The sequence below is a fragment of the Pollicipes pollicipes genome, unplaced genomic scaffold (assembly GCF_011947565.3).
Source record: "Pollicipes pollicipes isolate AB1234 unplaced genomic scaffold, Ppol_2.1 Scaffold_6686;HRSCAF=7923_pilon_pilon_pilon, whole genome shotgun sequence".
Taxonomy (NCBI): Eukaryota; Metazoa; Arthropoda; class Thecostraca; order Pollicipedomorpha; family Pollicipedidae; genus Pollicipes; species Pollicipes pollicipes.
Genome location: NW_023596921.1, coordinates 37,900,891 through 37,915,039, shown reverse-complemented (window position 1 = coordinate 37,915,039; position 14,149 = coordinate 37,900,891). Strand labels below are relative to the sequence as shown.

General features: G+C 63.2%; 1 protein-coding gene and 1 pseudogene across 1 annotated transcript in view; one reads left to right on the top strand and one right to left on the bottom strand.

Annotated features, from left to right (window-relative positions):
- The window catches only part of LOC119108277 (Oxysterol-binding protein-related protein 8), a 34,039-nt gene extending 26,437 nt beyond the window's left edge, over positions 1–7,602 (top strand). Inside the window, exons 7-17 of the mRNA XM_037231855.1 lie at positions 492–674; positions 1,515–1,678; positions 2,338–2,528; positions 2,963–3,140; positions 3,383–3,479; positions 4,175–4,371; positions 5,077–5,202; positions 5,605–5,748; positions 6,344–6,448; positions 7,130–7,300; positions 7,570–7,602. Coding sequence (XP_037087750.1) covers positions 492–674; positions 1,515–1,678; positions 2,338–2,528; positions 2,963–3,140; positions 3,383–3,479; positions 4,175–4,371; positions 5,077–5,202; positions 5,605–5,748; positions 6,344–6,448; positions 7,130–7,300; positions 7,570–7,602 — 1,589 coding nt within the window. The remainder of the gene's footprint in view (positions 1–491; positions 675–1,514; positions 1,679–2,337; positions 2,529–2,962; positions 3,141–3,382; positions 3,480–4,174; positions 4,372–5,076; positions 5,203–5,604; positions 5,749–6,343; positions 6,449–7,129; positions 7,301–7,569) is intronic.
- A 2,279-nt stretch (positions 7,603–9,881) lies between these two features.
- LOC119108276 (oxysterol-binding protein-related protein 8-like) overlaps positions 9,882–14,149 on the bottom strand; it is a 39,339-nt pseudogene continuing 35,071 nt past the window's right edge.

The following is a 14,149-nucleotide window of genomic DNA, read 5'->3' as shown; positions in this document are numbered from 1 at the left end:
CCAGCCACTGCATAGTTGATGAGCTGTGGCCGATAAGCCCCGCGCCTTGGGGAAGCGTAGTTGATGAGTTGCGCCTTGATATATTATTACATGTTACATAAGCGGATGGGTTTGCGAAATGTCAAATCTGTATACATGGTCTCTGTTGGTAAATTGGCTTGCGTGCTTCCTTTTTGTCCTATTTTTTGGCACCTGTGCGAGAATAATTCGTTGTCGCCAATGCCATAAGGCCTGAGGGTCGCATGCCGCGCAGCTCATATCATTCTGGGCGACACGACAATGGAGACTGGGCTTTTCTTTCAAACGTTCGGTGTAGGACGGTGCGGGAGGAATTTTTATCGTAAATATTAAGATTACTTGTGGCATGAGTGTGGCAAGCACAGGCTTCCACAATCCAATCGACGAGCGCCCCTCGCCATGTGACCCCACGCCGGCCCAGCCAGCGGGCCGCCGCTGCCCGTCCGCTGACGCTTCTGCCGGGGCCGGGCCAGGTGCGGTGGTGCAGCCGCTGCCGACGGCGCACCTCATCTTCCGCGCCGCCACCCAGAGCTCGGGCAAGTGCTGGATGGACGCGCTCGAGCTCAGCATGGCTTGCTCGTCGCTGCTGAAGCGGTCCATGAACGCCGACGGCGGCCGCTCCTGGGCAGAGTCGGAGCCAGAGGGCGGCGACCTGGGTAGGTCAGGCGGCCGGCGGGCAGAGGGAGCGCCAGGAGGGTCTGTGTCTGTGGCCTGGGGTGTCTGTGGTCTGGGTAGGTCAGGCGGCCGGCGGGCAGAGGGAGCGCCAGGAGGGTCTGTGTCTGTGGCCTGGGCTGTCTGTGGTCTGGGTAGGTCAGGCGGCCGGCGGGCAGAGGGAGCGCCAGGAGGGTCTGTGTCTGTGGCCTGGGGTGTCTGTGGTCTGGGTAGGTCACGCGGCCGGCGGGAAGAGGGGAAGCGACGGGAGGGTCTGTGTCTGTGACCTGGGGTGTCTGTGGTCTGGGTAGGTCACGCGGCCGGCGGGAAGAGAGGAAGCAACGGGAGGGTCTGTGTCTGTGACTTGGGGTGTCTGTGGTCTGGGTAGGTCAAGCGGCCGGCGGGGAGAGAGGAGGCGACGGGAGGGTCTGTGTCTGTGACTTGGGTAGGTCGGCAGCCGGCAGGCAGTGGCTGGGGATAATTGATGGGTGTGAATCTGTGGGACCGCGACTGGTTGGTTTCGCCCGTGCTTGTGCGAGACATGACTGCATTGCGGGAAGGAGGCAGTCAGCCGTGTCGCTGACAGATTATGTGTGGCGGTAGGCGACGCTGCGACAGAGATGTGACACGAGCCGCTGATTGCCGACGTACAGCACCGCGGCACCGGAAGCTGACGTCGAGTTCTCAACGGACCGAACTGTGTTGCTCGCAGATTTCGTCGCCTTGTCCGACATACGGTATTATGTCGCCGGTAGCTTCTGACATCCGACAACTGACATGACCATGGCGCCGTGTTTCTGACATGAGTGCCGTGCCGCCGTCGTCTGACGCCGTGTCTCCGGCAGACGACAGCCGGGTGGTGACGCCGGTGGAGGACGGCCACACCGCCGGCGACGACTCCTCGGACGACGGCTCGCCGCTGGACGACGAGGACGCCGCCGCCGACCAGACCGAGCCCGTCTCGGCCGTGGAGACCGTCTACGTCGAGAACGTGGAGGTGCTCGATCCGGTACGTGCCAGAGCAGGTGCTGCTGCTGCTGCTCCTCTTTCAGTGGAAGATAACACGAAGCCAGCTGGCCATGTTCAGTGGCCACGGTGCCAATATGCCTTCGCCATGAGGTGTTCGGGCGTTCACTACTTTATTGCATCGTACTCGGCTCTCATCACCGAACGACCGACTATTTGTATCGGCCGTGTCGGCCTTGTCGGCCACCGAACGGAAGACAAAGAGGGCAATGCTCCTTTTGGGATATCATCGCTGTCTCCCGCCGGTTCATCCCGGCAGCCACATATCCCGGACGCTCATTGGTATTGGCGTGGCTGCCGGTAGCCTGAGCCGCGCTGGCGGCTGGCGGCCGTGCGAGGCGCGGCCGCGGCCAGCCTCTGCTCGCGTTCGTCGCCGAGCGGCGCTGGTGCCGTGCCGGATGGCCGCGGTGGCTGAGCCCGTCAGGGCAGCCCGTGCTGTGTTGCCAGCCGGCGGAGGGCGCTGCCGGGCCGCGCGTTCGGCCCGTGCCGCGTCTGGTGCGGGGTTAGTTCGTCAGAGCAGCCCGTGCTGCGTTGCCAGCCGGCTGGGGGCGCTGCCGTGCCGCGCGCTCGGCCCGCCCGTGCCGTGTCTGTCCGCCGGCCGGCCGGCCCGCCGGCCGACTGACCTCAGACGGCTCCCCCCAGGAGCTGCTGGGCGGTGGAGGCCAGACCGAGGAGCTGGCCGATGAGAACAAGAACCTGCTGTGGTACCTGCTGAAGCAGCTGCGGCCCGGCATGGACCTGAGCAAGGTGGTGCTGCCCACCTTCATCTTGGAGCCGCGCTCGTTTCTGGACAAGCTGAGCGACTACTACTACCACGCAGACTACCTCAGCAGGTGTGTGGTGCGCCGCCGGCTCAGCTCTGGCTGCCTCAGCCGGTGGACAGCCAGTGTGAGGACGGACGGGGGTCAGTGGGACGCTTCAGGCGCGTTCGTCAGCTTTGGCCTAGTGCTCCGGCTGTCCAGGACGACTCTGAGGCTGTGCCAGGGGACAGAGAAGTACGTGCTTTTCGAAGCCTGCGTCTCTGGGTCGGGTGCTCTGCTGTGTTGCGTGTTGCTAACGCGGTCTGGTGTTAACGTGGTGTGGTATTAACGAAGTCGTAATGGCTGTTTAACATGACCCTGGTTGGAGGCCACAACCAAACTCTTTAGACGCCGATGTTCCTTTGTACACGTCCGATTTGACGGTCCGCTATGGTTTGTGTGGTTTCCGACGGTCGCCCGACCTGCCCTGACTTGAGCGGACCTTACCTGACCCGACCTGACCGCAGGGCCATCCACGTGGACGACCCATTCCTGCGAATGCGTGAGATCGTCGGCTGGTATCTCTCCGGCTTCTACAAGAAGCCCAAGGGACTGAAGAAGCCGTACAACCCAATACTGGGCGAGACGTTTCGCTGCTACTGGCAGCATCCAAACGGCTCACGCACATTCTACATCGCCGAACAGGTGGGCCGGCGACGGGACCGGCCGGAGGTGGCGTGCTGACGGCTGTCGACGTGTGCGACTGGCTGAGCTGGTGCTGTGGGGGCCGCCATGTCAATAATCATGTCGTGGCATCGTTTCATTTCGCCGCCACTCCGGCGAAATGAGACAGTGCTTCGACGGATTTGCAGTTGACCGTCGTCCTCACATTTTTGGACCGCTCTCTTCACCGCCGCGCGCTCTGAACGTTCCGGCTCGGTTTGCAGGTCTCTCACCACCCGCCGATATCAGCGTTCTATGTGTCCAACCGGAAGGACGGCTTCTGCATCAGCAGCACCATCTTGGCCAAGTCCAAGTTCTACGGTAAGAAGACCCTTCGTGTGATGATGTGTGGTGGCAAGGCTATTTCGTGCGTGTCTTCGATACGCCGTCTCGTCCGCCCTTCCGCTTACCCCGGCGAACCCGGCTGCCTCCATGGCCCGTAGTCGTGCTGTAATCCAATATCAGTCTCCCGTTCTAGTCTTCTCGCGGGGTTTGACCTTGCTCCTCCCGCCGGTCACGTGTCCACCTTTGTGTTCGGGCCCGACCCGGGTCCGATATGGGAGAGAAGCTCGCACGTTAGACCACAAGTGACCAAGAGGTCGAGAGCTGCCTGGCCGTGGACAGCGGGTGACAGTGCCCCGGCGCCGACGCGTGCCTCCTCTTCCTCCCCCCCCCCCCCCCCGCTCCAGTCAGCACCAGGTCTGAGGACGGGGGTAAGCTCCGGCTGCTGCCACTGCCGTGGCGGAGTCGGTCCGTGACTGTGCGCCGCCAGTGACGACTCCGGAGGTCTGCTCCAGTGACGGAGCCGCAGGGTCAGTCTGTGACTGTGCCGCCAGTGACGGCTCCGGAGGTCTGCTCCACTGACGGAGCCGCAGGGTCAGTCCGTGACCGTGCCGCCAGTGACGGCTCCGGAGGTCTGCTTCAGTGGCGGGGCCGCGGGGTCGGTCCGTGACTGCGCCGCCGGCGGCAGGCGTCCGGTCCGGCTCGCAGCGACGGCTGGTGTCCGTGTCCGGCAGGTAACTCGACGTCGGCCATCCTGGAGGGCACGGCCACGCTGACGCTGCTGCCGCGCGGCGAGGCCTACCACGTCACCATGCCGTACGCCCATTGCAAGGGCATCCTGATCGGCACCCTCTCCATGGAGCTGGGCGGCAAGGTCACCATCGAGTGCGAGAAGACCGGCTACAACACCGAGCTCGAGTTCAAGCTCAAGGTGATCTTGCCCCCGAGCAGAGCGGCTAGGGAAGGGCGGTGGACAAAGGTGGCCGCGAACGGGGTGGCATGAGCAGCAGGAGGGGTCCAGGCCACGCGGGAGCGTGTCATAAACATTTGAGTCGCGGACATGCGTGGCCCATCATGTGCTCTGCGTTATGTGTGGGCGTAGCATGTGATGGTGCTATGTTCTATGAAATGTAATCAGCTAACTTCTGTTTGTTGCCCGTCTTCTGGTGCTTCCGACTGCATCAGCTAACTTCTGTTTGTTGCCCGTCTTCTGGTGCTTCCGACTGCATCAGCTAACTTCTGTTTGTTGCCCGTCTTCTGGTGCTTCCGACTGCCGTCGTTTTGACAGCGCCACTCGGGAGCTGTGTCATGCGAGGTGTGACACAGCCGGTGTGACACAGGTGTGACACATGCTGCCAGCGATGGCAGCATGATGAATGCTTGACTTGACATAGCCTGACTTAACTTAACTTGGCTTAATATTCCCACGTTTACTTATAATTACTTTCCCATTGCTACCCTTAAATTTGTTTTAGCAATCCACACAGCAAGTTCCAGACCAGGGAGGGTACATTGCCAGTGTTTCTCGCGTCCACTGAAAGGGCCCCTCCCGCGTGAAGCCACACATCCGTCACGTGCGCCGTGTCGGTCGGCCGAGCTGCCCGGGCGCTGACGTCGGCGTGTGCCGCCCCGGCAGCCGATGTGGTCGGGCCCAGACGACTGTAACCGGGTGGCGGGCAAGGTGCGGCTGGGCCGGGAGACGCTGGCTACCATCGACGGCAAGTGGGACGGCCAGGTGTTCTTCACCGACAAACGCACGGGCGTGAGTAACGACGCCCCAATGATGGCCGGCGCCGGCGCTCCGTCCACCTTTTCATATCGAGTTCATCCGTCTGATGTGGTTTTACTGGTAATTTGCTATGTGGATTTCCTATCGTTGTTGTTTAAAAATCGGTTTAAAATGGTACTTACCCACTAATTTAGGCTATCGACTACAGCGTGCGAGGAAAATACGAATAGGCTGGCAGAGAACGTTGAGACCCCATCGCACAAACGACGCGTGCACCAGCGAAACTGCAGGAACGCGCTGGGTCACGCTTGGTGTGTCTGCACTTAAGGTCATAAGGCAGGACAAGCCTCGGCAATGGCGACAAGAGATTTACAAGGCTCCTTGTTATGGTGGAGTGACGTGATGATATAAGAGCGTGGTGCTCCCCGTCGGCAGAAGCGGGAGACCCTGTGGAACCCGACGCCAGACGTGTGCCGCCAGCGGCTGAAGCGCTTCACAGTGCCCATGGAGGCGCAGGGCGAGTGGGAGTCGGAGCGACTCTGGGCCAAGGTCTCCAAGGAGATCCTCAGAGATGATCAGGTGGGACTGTGGGCCGAGGTCTCCCAGGAGATCCTCAGAGATGATCAGGTGGGATTCTGGGCCAAGTTCTCCCAGGATATTTTTTGGATAATCAGATGGGACTCTGAGCCAAAGTCTCTCAGAAGATCCTCGTGGATGACTAGGTGCGACTCTGGGCTAAGGTTTCCCAGGAGATCATCAGGGATGATCAGGCAGGACTCCAGAGAGACCCTGAGAGATGGCCAGATGAGAGTCGTGGCCAGGGTCTCCGGGAAGACCCTCAGATAGATCAGGTTGGAATCGGGCGACTAGCGTGGAGTGTAATGGGAGGTCGTCAGGGACGTCCGTCCAACAGCCGGAGAATACCAGTACTGTCCCGGAAAATCCTCACTGACGACCCAGTAATACTGCTCACGAGCAGATCGATATGGCGTGTCGTAAAACCGCAGGCGCGCCTCTGAAGGCGCACGCGGTCACTGATGAGCAGTCGCTACTCTGTCCAAGTGATGCGTGCATGCTCCCATACTGCTGATACTGGGATCAGCACCATTACCGCAGGCTGGTCGTGAGCGTACAATACCACGTGGTCTGACCCGGCGCCTGGCTGGGCCGGCAGGAGGCGGCCACGCAGGAGAAGTTTGTGCTCGAGGAGGCGCAGAGAGCGGGCGCCAAGGAGCGCAAAGCCACCGGCAGCGAGTGGGTCACGAAAAACTTCGCCCAGGTGAGGTCAGGCCGGAGAGTCGCTGCACGGCGGAGACACTGCGCGGAGTGGTCTGTTGAGGCCGGTTCTTGCTGTGGTGGTTTGGCTCGGCGTTTGTGTTTGTTTGAGTTTGAGTCCTGTGACGTCATGTGTACTGGTGAGGTCGCTCAGCGATCGTGTCAAAACAAGTTCTCGTCAGACCGTGGCTGGTGGCGGCGCATGGGCTGGTTCCGAGTGGGGAACCTTGCAGTCCTCCGCGCCGAACAAATCACAAACGGTGGGTTGCGACTCGGTGCGGCTCGACGAGAGCCGCCAACGGTCCGACGAATCGATGGCCGCCGGTTCGGCTTAATTTGAACTCGACCAAAATACCAACACCACTCTCACAGATGTAGAGCGGTTGTACACATGTGAAGGATTGCGACAAATGTGTTGCAGGGAGCGGGTGTACACATGATACGCGTTTGCCGACATTTGTGCTGTCATTCAGCGGAAGATCCCACGGGACTTTGCTGAAGCTCACGAGGCTTGTCAAGCTAGCCTTCGTTTGATTCAGTGGCCGTGTTGGCGTCTCCCTGGCAGTGCCGGCTCGCCCCGCCGCTAATCAGCGGCTCCGGAGACCTATGGGCTGCACCCCCCCCCCCCCCGTGACCGCCCGTGCCGCCGTCGTTCGCGGTCCGACCGCCACGGCCTCTGTGGCAGGACTGCCTGACGGGCGAGTACCTGTACCGGTACGCCGACCTGCGCCCCTGGGACCCGCACACGGACCAGCACCAGTACGAGGCCGAGTACCAGGTGCTGACGCGCACGCGCGTGCGCGCGCCCATGCTGCGCACGGCCAGCATTCTCAGCGTGGAGGCCAACCTGCGCAAGGTATGTCCGCGGGGGCGGCGCCGTGTCTCGGGGGCTGGCGGATGGGCTTGTGATCAATGGGACGCGGGTTCGAGTCTCGCCGGTTGTGTTTCGGCTGCCCCGCCTCGTCGCCATGAGAGGCGGCACGCCAGCGGCCGCGGTGGTCACATCCGCCGTAACTGGAAGTTTGCTTCACGTCGGGCCACGGTGATGATATGGGGCTGGGGGACGGCGAGGGCTCGCTTCGGCGCCACTGTCTGACTGGTGGCGGCGCTGCAGCTCTTGTGCAGGCGAACCTGCCCCGGCTCTGGCGCGGCTCGTGAACTGCGCTGTTCTGCTCCGTTTCGGCGGCGGGACGCTGAGTTTCATCGCCTGTGCGTAGGAGCGATGTATGTCATCTCCATGGGGTGAACTGCGTCACGCCTCGTTACCTCCGCCGGACCCAACAGGAAGTGGTTGTATGTTGTTTCCGTCGTGAGAGAAGGCCGTCTGAATTTGGCGGGAGGGCGTGTGGCATCAAATCGCCTCGCCGTGCTGCCCGGCCCGCCGTCAGCGGCTTGTCTGTCGGACAGGCGGATGGTGGCAGCCGTTAGAAAGGAGCTCTCCGGCCGGCCGGCCGCCATCTCCGAGAGCTCGTCGCCAGATGTCAGCACCGTGGACGGCGCTCGGAGGCGCGAGCACGTCTCCCCGCTCAGGTTCGGACCGCTGTAACGCCCGCGCGTGTGACGCGTAATGCGCGTTGACGCCGTGGCGGACCGGCTTCTGGGACGGGGCTCGGAACACGTAGAGTTTGGTCAACGCTGGGTCGTGTAGCCGGCGAGATTTGGGCCGATTTTTCGCGGCGCCGTATTTACATCCCGATGTGGTATGGGACCGACTGGCGGCGTTTGCTCCTTAGGTGGAGCTGTAACCGTGTGCGCCCGCAGTGTGATGACGGGGCGGCGTGGGCCGCGTGTTGCGACTGTGACCGCGTACGCCCTGCGTTCGACGCGCGGCCGCGGGCTGTGACGGTGACTGTGCTCCGGTGCGGCCGACAGGCTGCAGCGCGCCCTGCAGCCGCTGGAGCAGCTGCAGCGCGACACCAACGCCGAGCTGGCAGCCGTGCGCCGCCAGCTGGAGCGACTGCAGCGTCGGCAGCCGGCCAGCGCCAGCTCCAGCCCCTGGCTGGTTGCTGGCGCTGGCGCTGCTCGTGCAGCTGGCCATCGGCTGGTGGCTGCGGCGCGACTGAGCGGCCCACTTCTCCGTCCTCGCGCCGGGGACGGCGGGACGTGCGCCATAGCTGGCGGACGCGCCGGGCTGCGGCTTCCGGCCGGAGCCGCCGGAGACATCTGGCGGCGCTGCAGCGAACTATGTCGGCCACTGCGGGGTGTCTGCCGCTGGGCCGGGACGGTTAGCTGACTTGTTCAGCACCGTCAGCCATTGGTCGACTCATGTTGCTCTTTAGTGATCTATTCAGTTATGTTTGAATTGTTAAGGTTTTAACGGCGTGTGAGACGTGTGCAATGTCTTCGGCGGCCCCCGTAGCCTCGATATTCTGCTGTGATTTGGGGCCGGTTTGATAGCTCTGGTGCTGGCGCGAGTTGTACGTGGCCATTGTGCGGTGTGTAGCCGGCGGCGGCGGCCGCGTTCTGCGCTGTGTCGCGTGGATATCCTCGGTAGGTTGAGCAGCTCTCTCGAGCCAGGTCAGGATTTGGTTAGCTCAGACCAGCCAACATGTGCCCAGTCCAATTCTCCTCTTATTACGAGCCGGCCCCTTGGGCCCGCCAGTCCCCATTCCCCTTATCAGGTCAGTGCTAGTGACATTCCTCTTCCGTCTGCGGCGCCGCGCGCGCGGCTGTGGTGACGGGCTGGGACCGCCGCTTGGTGGAGGCCCGCTCGTCGAATACAGGGTGAGAAACGAACGGCAGCGTTCTGATCAGGATTATCTGGAAACCGACCAGTTTCGAGTGAACAAGGTGGTCCCGTTCTTAAAAGTGTATTTGGAGCGTCTCGACACAATTACGCTATTCAAAAGCGTTCATAAAAACAAGTCACAGCCGTACAAAGACATTCGTCAACCGCACCTATTACTGGGCGCAATGGCACGCACATGACAGAAAGCGGCGCAAGCTGCTCCCTGCTGCCGGGCACATCCGATAACACGCACAAACAATCGTGTTCTTCAGATACAGCGTATCAATCTGACTCCGTTGCAGGGGAAATGCCCCGTCGCCGCGCGGAACGCGTCTATTTTCGTCGTCGTCGCGGCTTAACGACGTACTCAGTTGCTGAGGCTGTATGACGTCGTCTGTCGTACCCTGCAGGGAGGGCGGACACTGCGGGAATCGAACCATGTACCTTCGGCTTCCCAGACGCGCAGCTTAACCACTACCTGGGTACCCTGGGGCGTCACTCTCTGTCACGGGCCACCTGGTGACCGGGTCATCCGCCAGCAGCCAGTGGTCCGTGCTCGTGACCACCGCCTGCCTGCAGCGGTCCGCGCCTTTCTTCCATCCTCCAGTGGCGCCACCTGTGCAGCACCCAGCGCCGCTCCCAGCACCGCGGCGGCGGCGGCGGCAGCGGCGGAGGAGCAGGACATGTCCGGGGAGCGGGCGCACCGGCGCTAGATGTGGCGGCAGGCGGCGCCGCGGCATCGGATGGCGGCCGAAAGACGGCGGCGCCACCTGGCCTTCTCCGCCGCCGACATGGCCGACGCTAGGTTCACCAGCTGGTTCGGGTCAGCGGTCAAGTCGTACACCTCCCAGAACTCCTGAAACGGACACGGCCGCGTCCGGCACCTGAGGTCGGGTGTACGTCCGGTACACGGTGTCCGGTACCTGATCTGGGGTGCAATCCACAGTACAGGACAGCTAAGTGGCACGGAAAACGGCTCCCAAGCTCGAGGCCAGGTTCTGGGGCACTGTGCGTGCGTGTGTGAAGGGGGAGGGGCGACCACCTCCCAGCATTCTTGACAGGGGCGCGCGGCGCGCTGTGAGGTTTGCACACCGGGTGCACCGCCTCGTCGTTCCCAAAAACGACGAGGAGGATGATCAGCTGGTGGCAAGGCAGGCTTCAATATGACCAGTTCCCAACCGGACGCCGGCGTCTGAGCCCACAGGAAAGGGCGGGGGAGGACACATCTGTAGTAACGGAAGCGGGGCCGGGATGCGTTGCCGAGCACAGGCCACTCGCCCCCCGATAGGTCAAATGTTGTCCGGTCTTTATCAACGTGGGACAGTATGATGTGCTTTGCTGCCACGCATCCTGGGTAATTCATCGAGCAGTTGTATTGTACCTGTCAGGCTTCGGCATTCGACGGCAGGGGCGAACACCCCAGGTGCCCACAGGGAGCGGTGGTGCTCGGCACGTGGCGCTCACCCCATCGGGAAAAAAGCAGACGACGCGGTCTGCGTCCGCGGTCATCTCTCGGATGCAGCGGTACGTGTTGTCCCTGGAGTCCAGGCACTTGCACGCAAACCGCTCGTAACAGTGCTGGAAGTCGAGCAGGGTTCGTCAGCGACGGGCCAGGCCCAGACAGCTGCACCACATCAGACAAGCCAAGCTCCCTCCGCCCTCGCGACGCCGCGCCACAGCCCGTTCACAGCCTGTGGCCAATGGCGTGCCTGAGAGGTGAAAACAGCTTCCGATAAGAGCTTCCAGTGTCGTGGTGTCGTTTGACGGTACTACCCATCACTCTGCGTCACGCTGTCTCTGTGTTTGGAGTTCCTCGGCCGTGGGCCCGCCGACACATGAGGACACCGAGGGCGTCCGTCTGACCGCTCCAGCTCACCTCCGCGCCTGGCACGCCACCCAGACACCCCGCTCCAGCTCGCCTCCACGCCTGGCACACCACCCAGCCACCCCGCTCCAGCTCACCTCCGCGCCTGACACGCCACCCCGACACCCCGCTCTAGCTCGCCTCTGCGTCACCCGGACACCCCGCTCCAGCTCGCCCCCGCGCCTGACATGCCACCCGGACACCCGGCCCACGACCAGTCCATAGCGTGCCCGTGCCGAGCCCGGACTCCGACCCTGCCGTACCGAGACGTTGCGGCCGCGGAAGGCGCAGGTCGGCGCCACGGCCTTGTTGTACTCGCCGCTGTAGCTGACCAGCAGGGCGGAGCGGCGACTGGGCGGCGCGGCGCCGTCCGCCGGTCGGGACGCCACTGGCTCGGCCGCCAGCGTCTGTCGGCCGGACTACCGTGAGCGAGCGCCGCCGACACATGGACAGCGCGTGGGCTGCGGAGACGTGCGGTCGCTCGACTCCGAGTCCTGTACCGATGGAATCACGGCTAGATGCGACTGGGCGGACTGTGTCACGTGGACCACAGAGGACAGGTAGGACACGCGCCTCACGTCTGGCATAATCCGCACGGGCAACTGTCTCCCTCGGCCGCCGAGGTCGACCGGGGTGCTCACCTGCAGCAGGGAGACGCCGTCCATGTTGGGCTCTGGCTTCAGGCCGGCCAGCTCCAGCACGGTCGGCGCCAGGTCGACCATGCTCACCGGAGCCAGCACGGTGCGGCCAGCCGGCAGCCGGGGGCCGCGCACGTACAGCGGCACGCGCAGGTCAAACTCGTACGGCTGTCGCTTGTCCACCGTCAGCGAGAACTGGCCTGCGGCGGCGCGGGCGTTAGCGTTAGCGGAGACAGCGGAGGCCGGCACCACAGCCATGAGGTTCGGCGCACGGCTCCAGCGGTCCTCCCAATCAGCAAGAGTCACTCCCAGCCGACCAGGGACAGCGACAGTCGGAGACACAAACCAGGGACGGCCGCCTACAACACTAACCGGGCTGGGCGCTTCTCACGCGAAACGGCACACTTGCCCCGTATCCGAACAGCACAAGATTTGCGGCTTCGCACCCAAGCGGTCCGGCACATGGCCCCGCGTACTCCGGTGCGTGTGGATATCGCCCCGTCCCCAGGATGCGTGGGACGCGCTGCCGCACGCCCCGGCGGTGGAGTGCCATCCTGCATCCAGGCGGGGCGGGTGGGTGTTGCTGGCGTACCCAGGTGGAAGCCGTGGTCGGAGGTGAACAACAGGTGGGTGTTGTCCAGCAGCCGGAGCCGGCGCAGCTCTTGCACCAGAGCCGACACCATCTCGTCCACAGAGACCAGCGTGCGCCACCGGTTCCGGAACACGTCATCCAGCTCGGCCAGCAGCGGCGGCGGCAGCGGCGCCGGCAGCTCGGCCAGCAGCTGGTGCTTGTCCTGTCGGCCGTGTCACAGACTAACGCGGCTGAATGTGTCACACTGTCCGCACTGGGCGCCTGGCAGACACAGGAACTGGCTGTGGAACTGAGATAAATCGAGCTTCGGACTGACTCGGGCCCGGTGCGCGGCTTCAGCGCTGCGCCGCCCACCCTCCCACTCTGCACCTGGGGTCGCACGTTGAAGCTGGCCGTGCGCGGTAGCCACCCTCCCCACTCCGCACCTGGGGCCGCACGTTGAAGCTGGCCGTGCGCGGCGCGGCGGCCGTCGGGAAGAGGGCGGCGTGCTGCGGCGCCGGCCGCGTCTGCGGCGCGTGCGGCGCGGGCGGCGCCACCACCAACAGGAACGGCGCGCCGCCCGGCGCCCGGCCCGCGCAGAAACTCCAGCGCGTACCGCTTCTGTGGCAACGCGTCCACGCCCGGCCCGGTCAGCCGACGGCGCAGAGGCTGGGGTCGGCGGAGCTGGAGTCGGAGCGGGTCTGACGGCGCCCCGAGAGCGAGAGCGAGGTCTAGCGGCTTAGGTCACACTCATATGTCAACTTAGTTGCTCATGTGGTCTGAGCAATTAAATTCAAATGAATGATGGCAATGTTCACGTCCACGACAACCCACACTGCCAGTTCCATTAGCCCCCATTCGTTCCACTGACACGTACTATCCAAACGCGACCAGAGCCCACCAAGCACCGGTTAGTTGCGGCCCAGATTAGCAACGGAAGACGTCAAAAACGCGCCCCGCTGAACTGCGCTGGCAAAGGTGGATGTCCTGACGAACGGCCCGTGGTTCTATCCGGCTTCTGTTTGCGGCCACATCTCAGACATAAGCGGGAGACGCTTGCGCTCACACCCTGGTTCCACCCGGCACCGAGCCCGAACACTCTCCGTCGCCCGGCGGACACGCTAGCGGCACAGCCTCGGTCCCAGCCCCCCCCCCCCCGACCACCCCTGGCGCTACGCCTTTCTGCGGGTGTGCGCTCTGCACCCTGTCGCGCAGCCGTCCCATGGTCAGCTAACGACCACGGTGAAAATATCAGCACGCATTGGACGTAGCATCAGCCGGGGACCGAACAGAGCCTGCCACGTCTAAGTCCGCCGTTTTTCCAACCGCGCCACAGCCGCCTCTCGGCTCCGGGCCGCGCACTCACGATGACGTCCGTGAAGTAGTCGTCGGCGTAGCTGTCGCCGTGGCGGCGCGCCGTGCCGTTCACCGAGAGGGTGTAGTTATAGTAGCGCGAGTTGCCGACCAAGCCGACCCACCAGTCCCAGCCGGGCGGCACGTGCTGCACTCCGCCCGCTGCGGGAGGCCGTACTGAAACAGCGCCGGGAGGCGGCCCTCAGCCGGCCGGACACGGAACTAACGCACACGGAACTAACGCACATGCCGGTCGGACACGGAACTAACCGCACGCCGGCCGGACTCGGCGTGGGGCCACATTCCTGGCGAGACACAATATGGATGAAGAATAAATCGCAAACGTTATGGTGCCACGGATATCGGGAGATGGAGGAAACGCTTCAATTCGAGTGAAATATACGTTTCACGGAGTTACATCGCATCAGACATCTTCGAAAAGAGTCGGTGTTTTCTTAAGTCGCATGTGGCCATGCTGATATGCAGCGATGGCTTCCTTGTAAAATGATACACATTCGGTTTGACCCCATTCACCCTCACTAAACGGACAA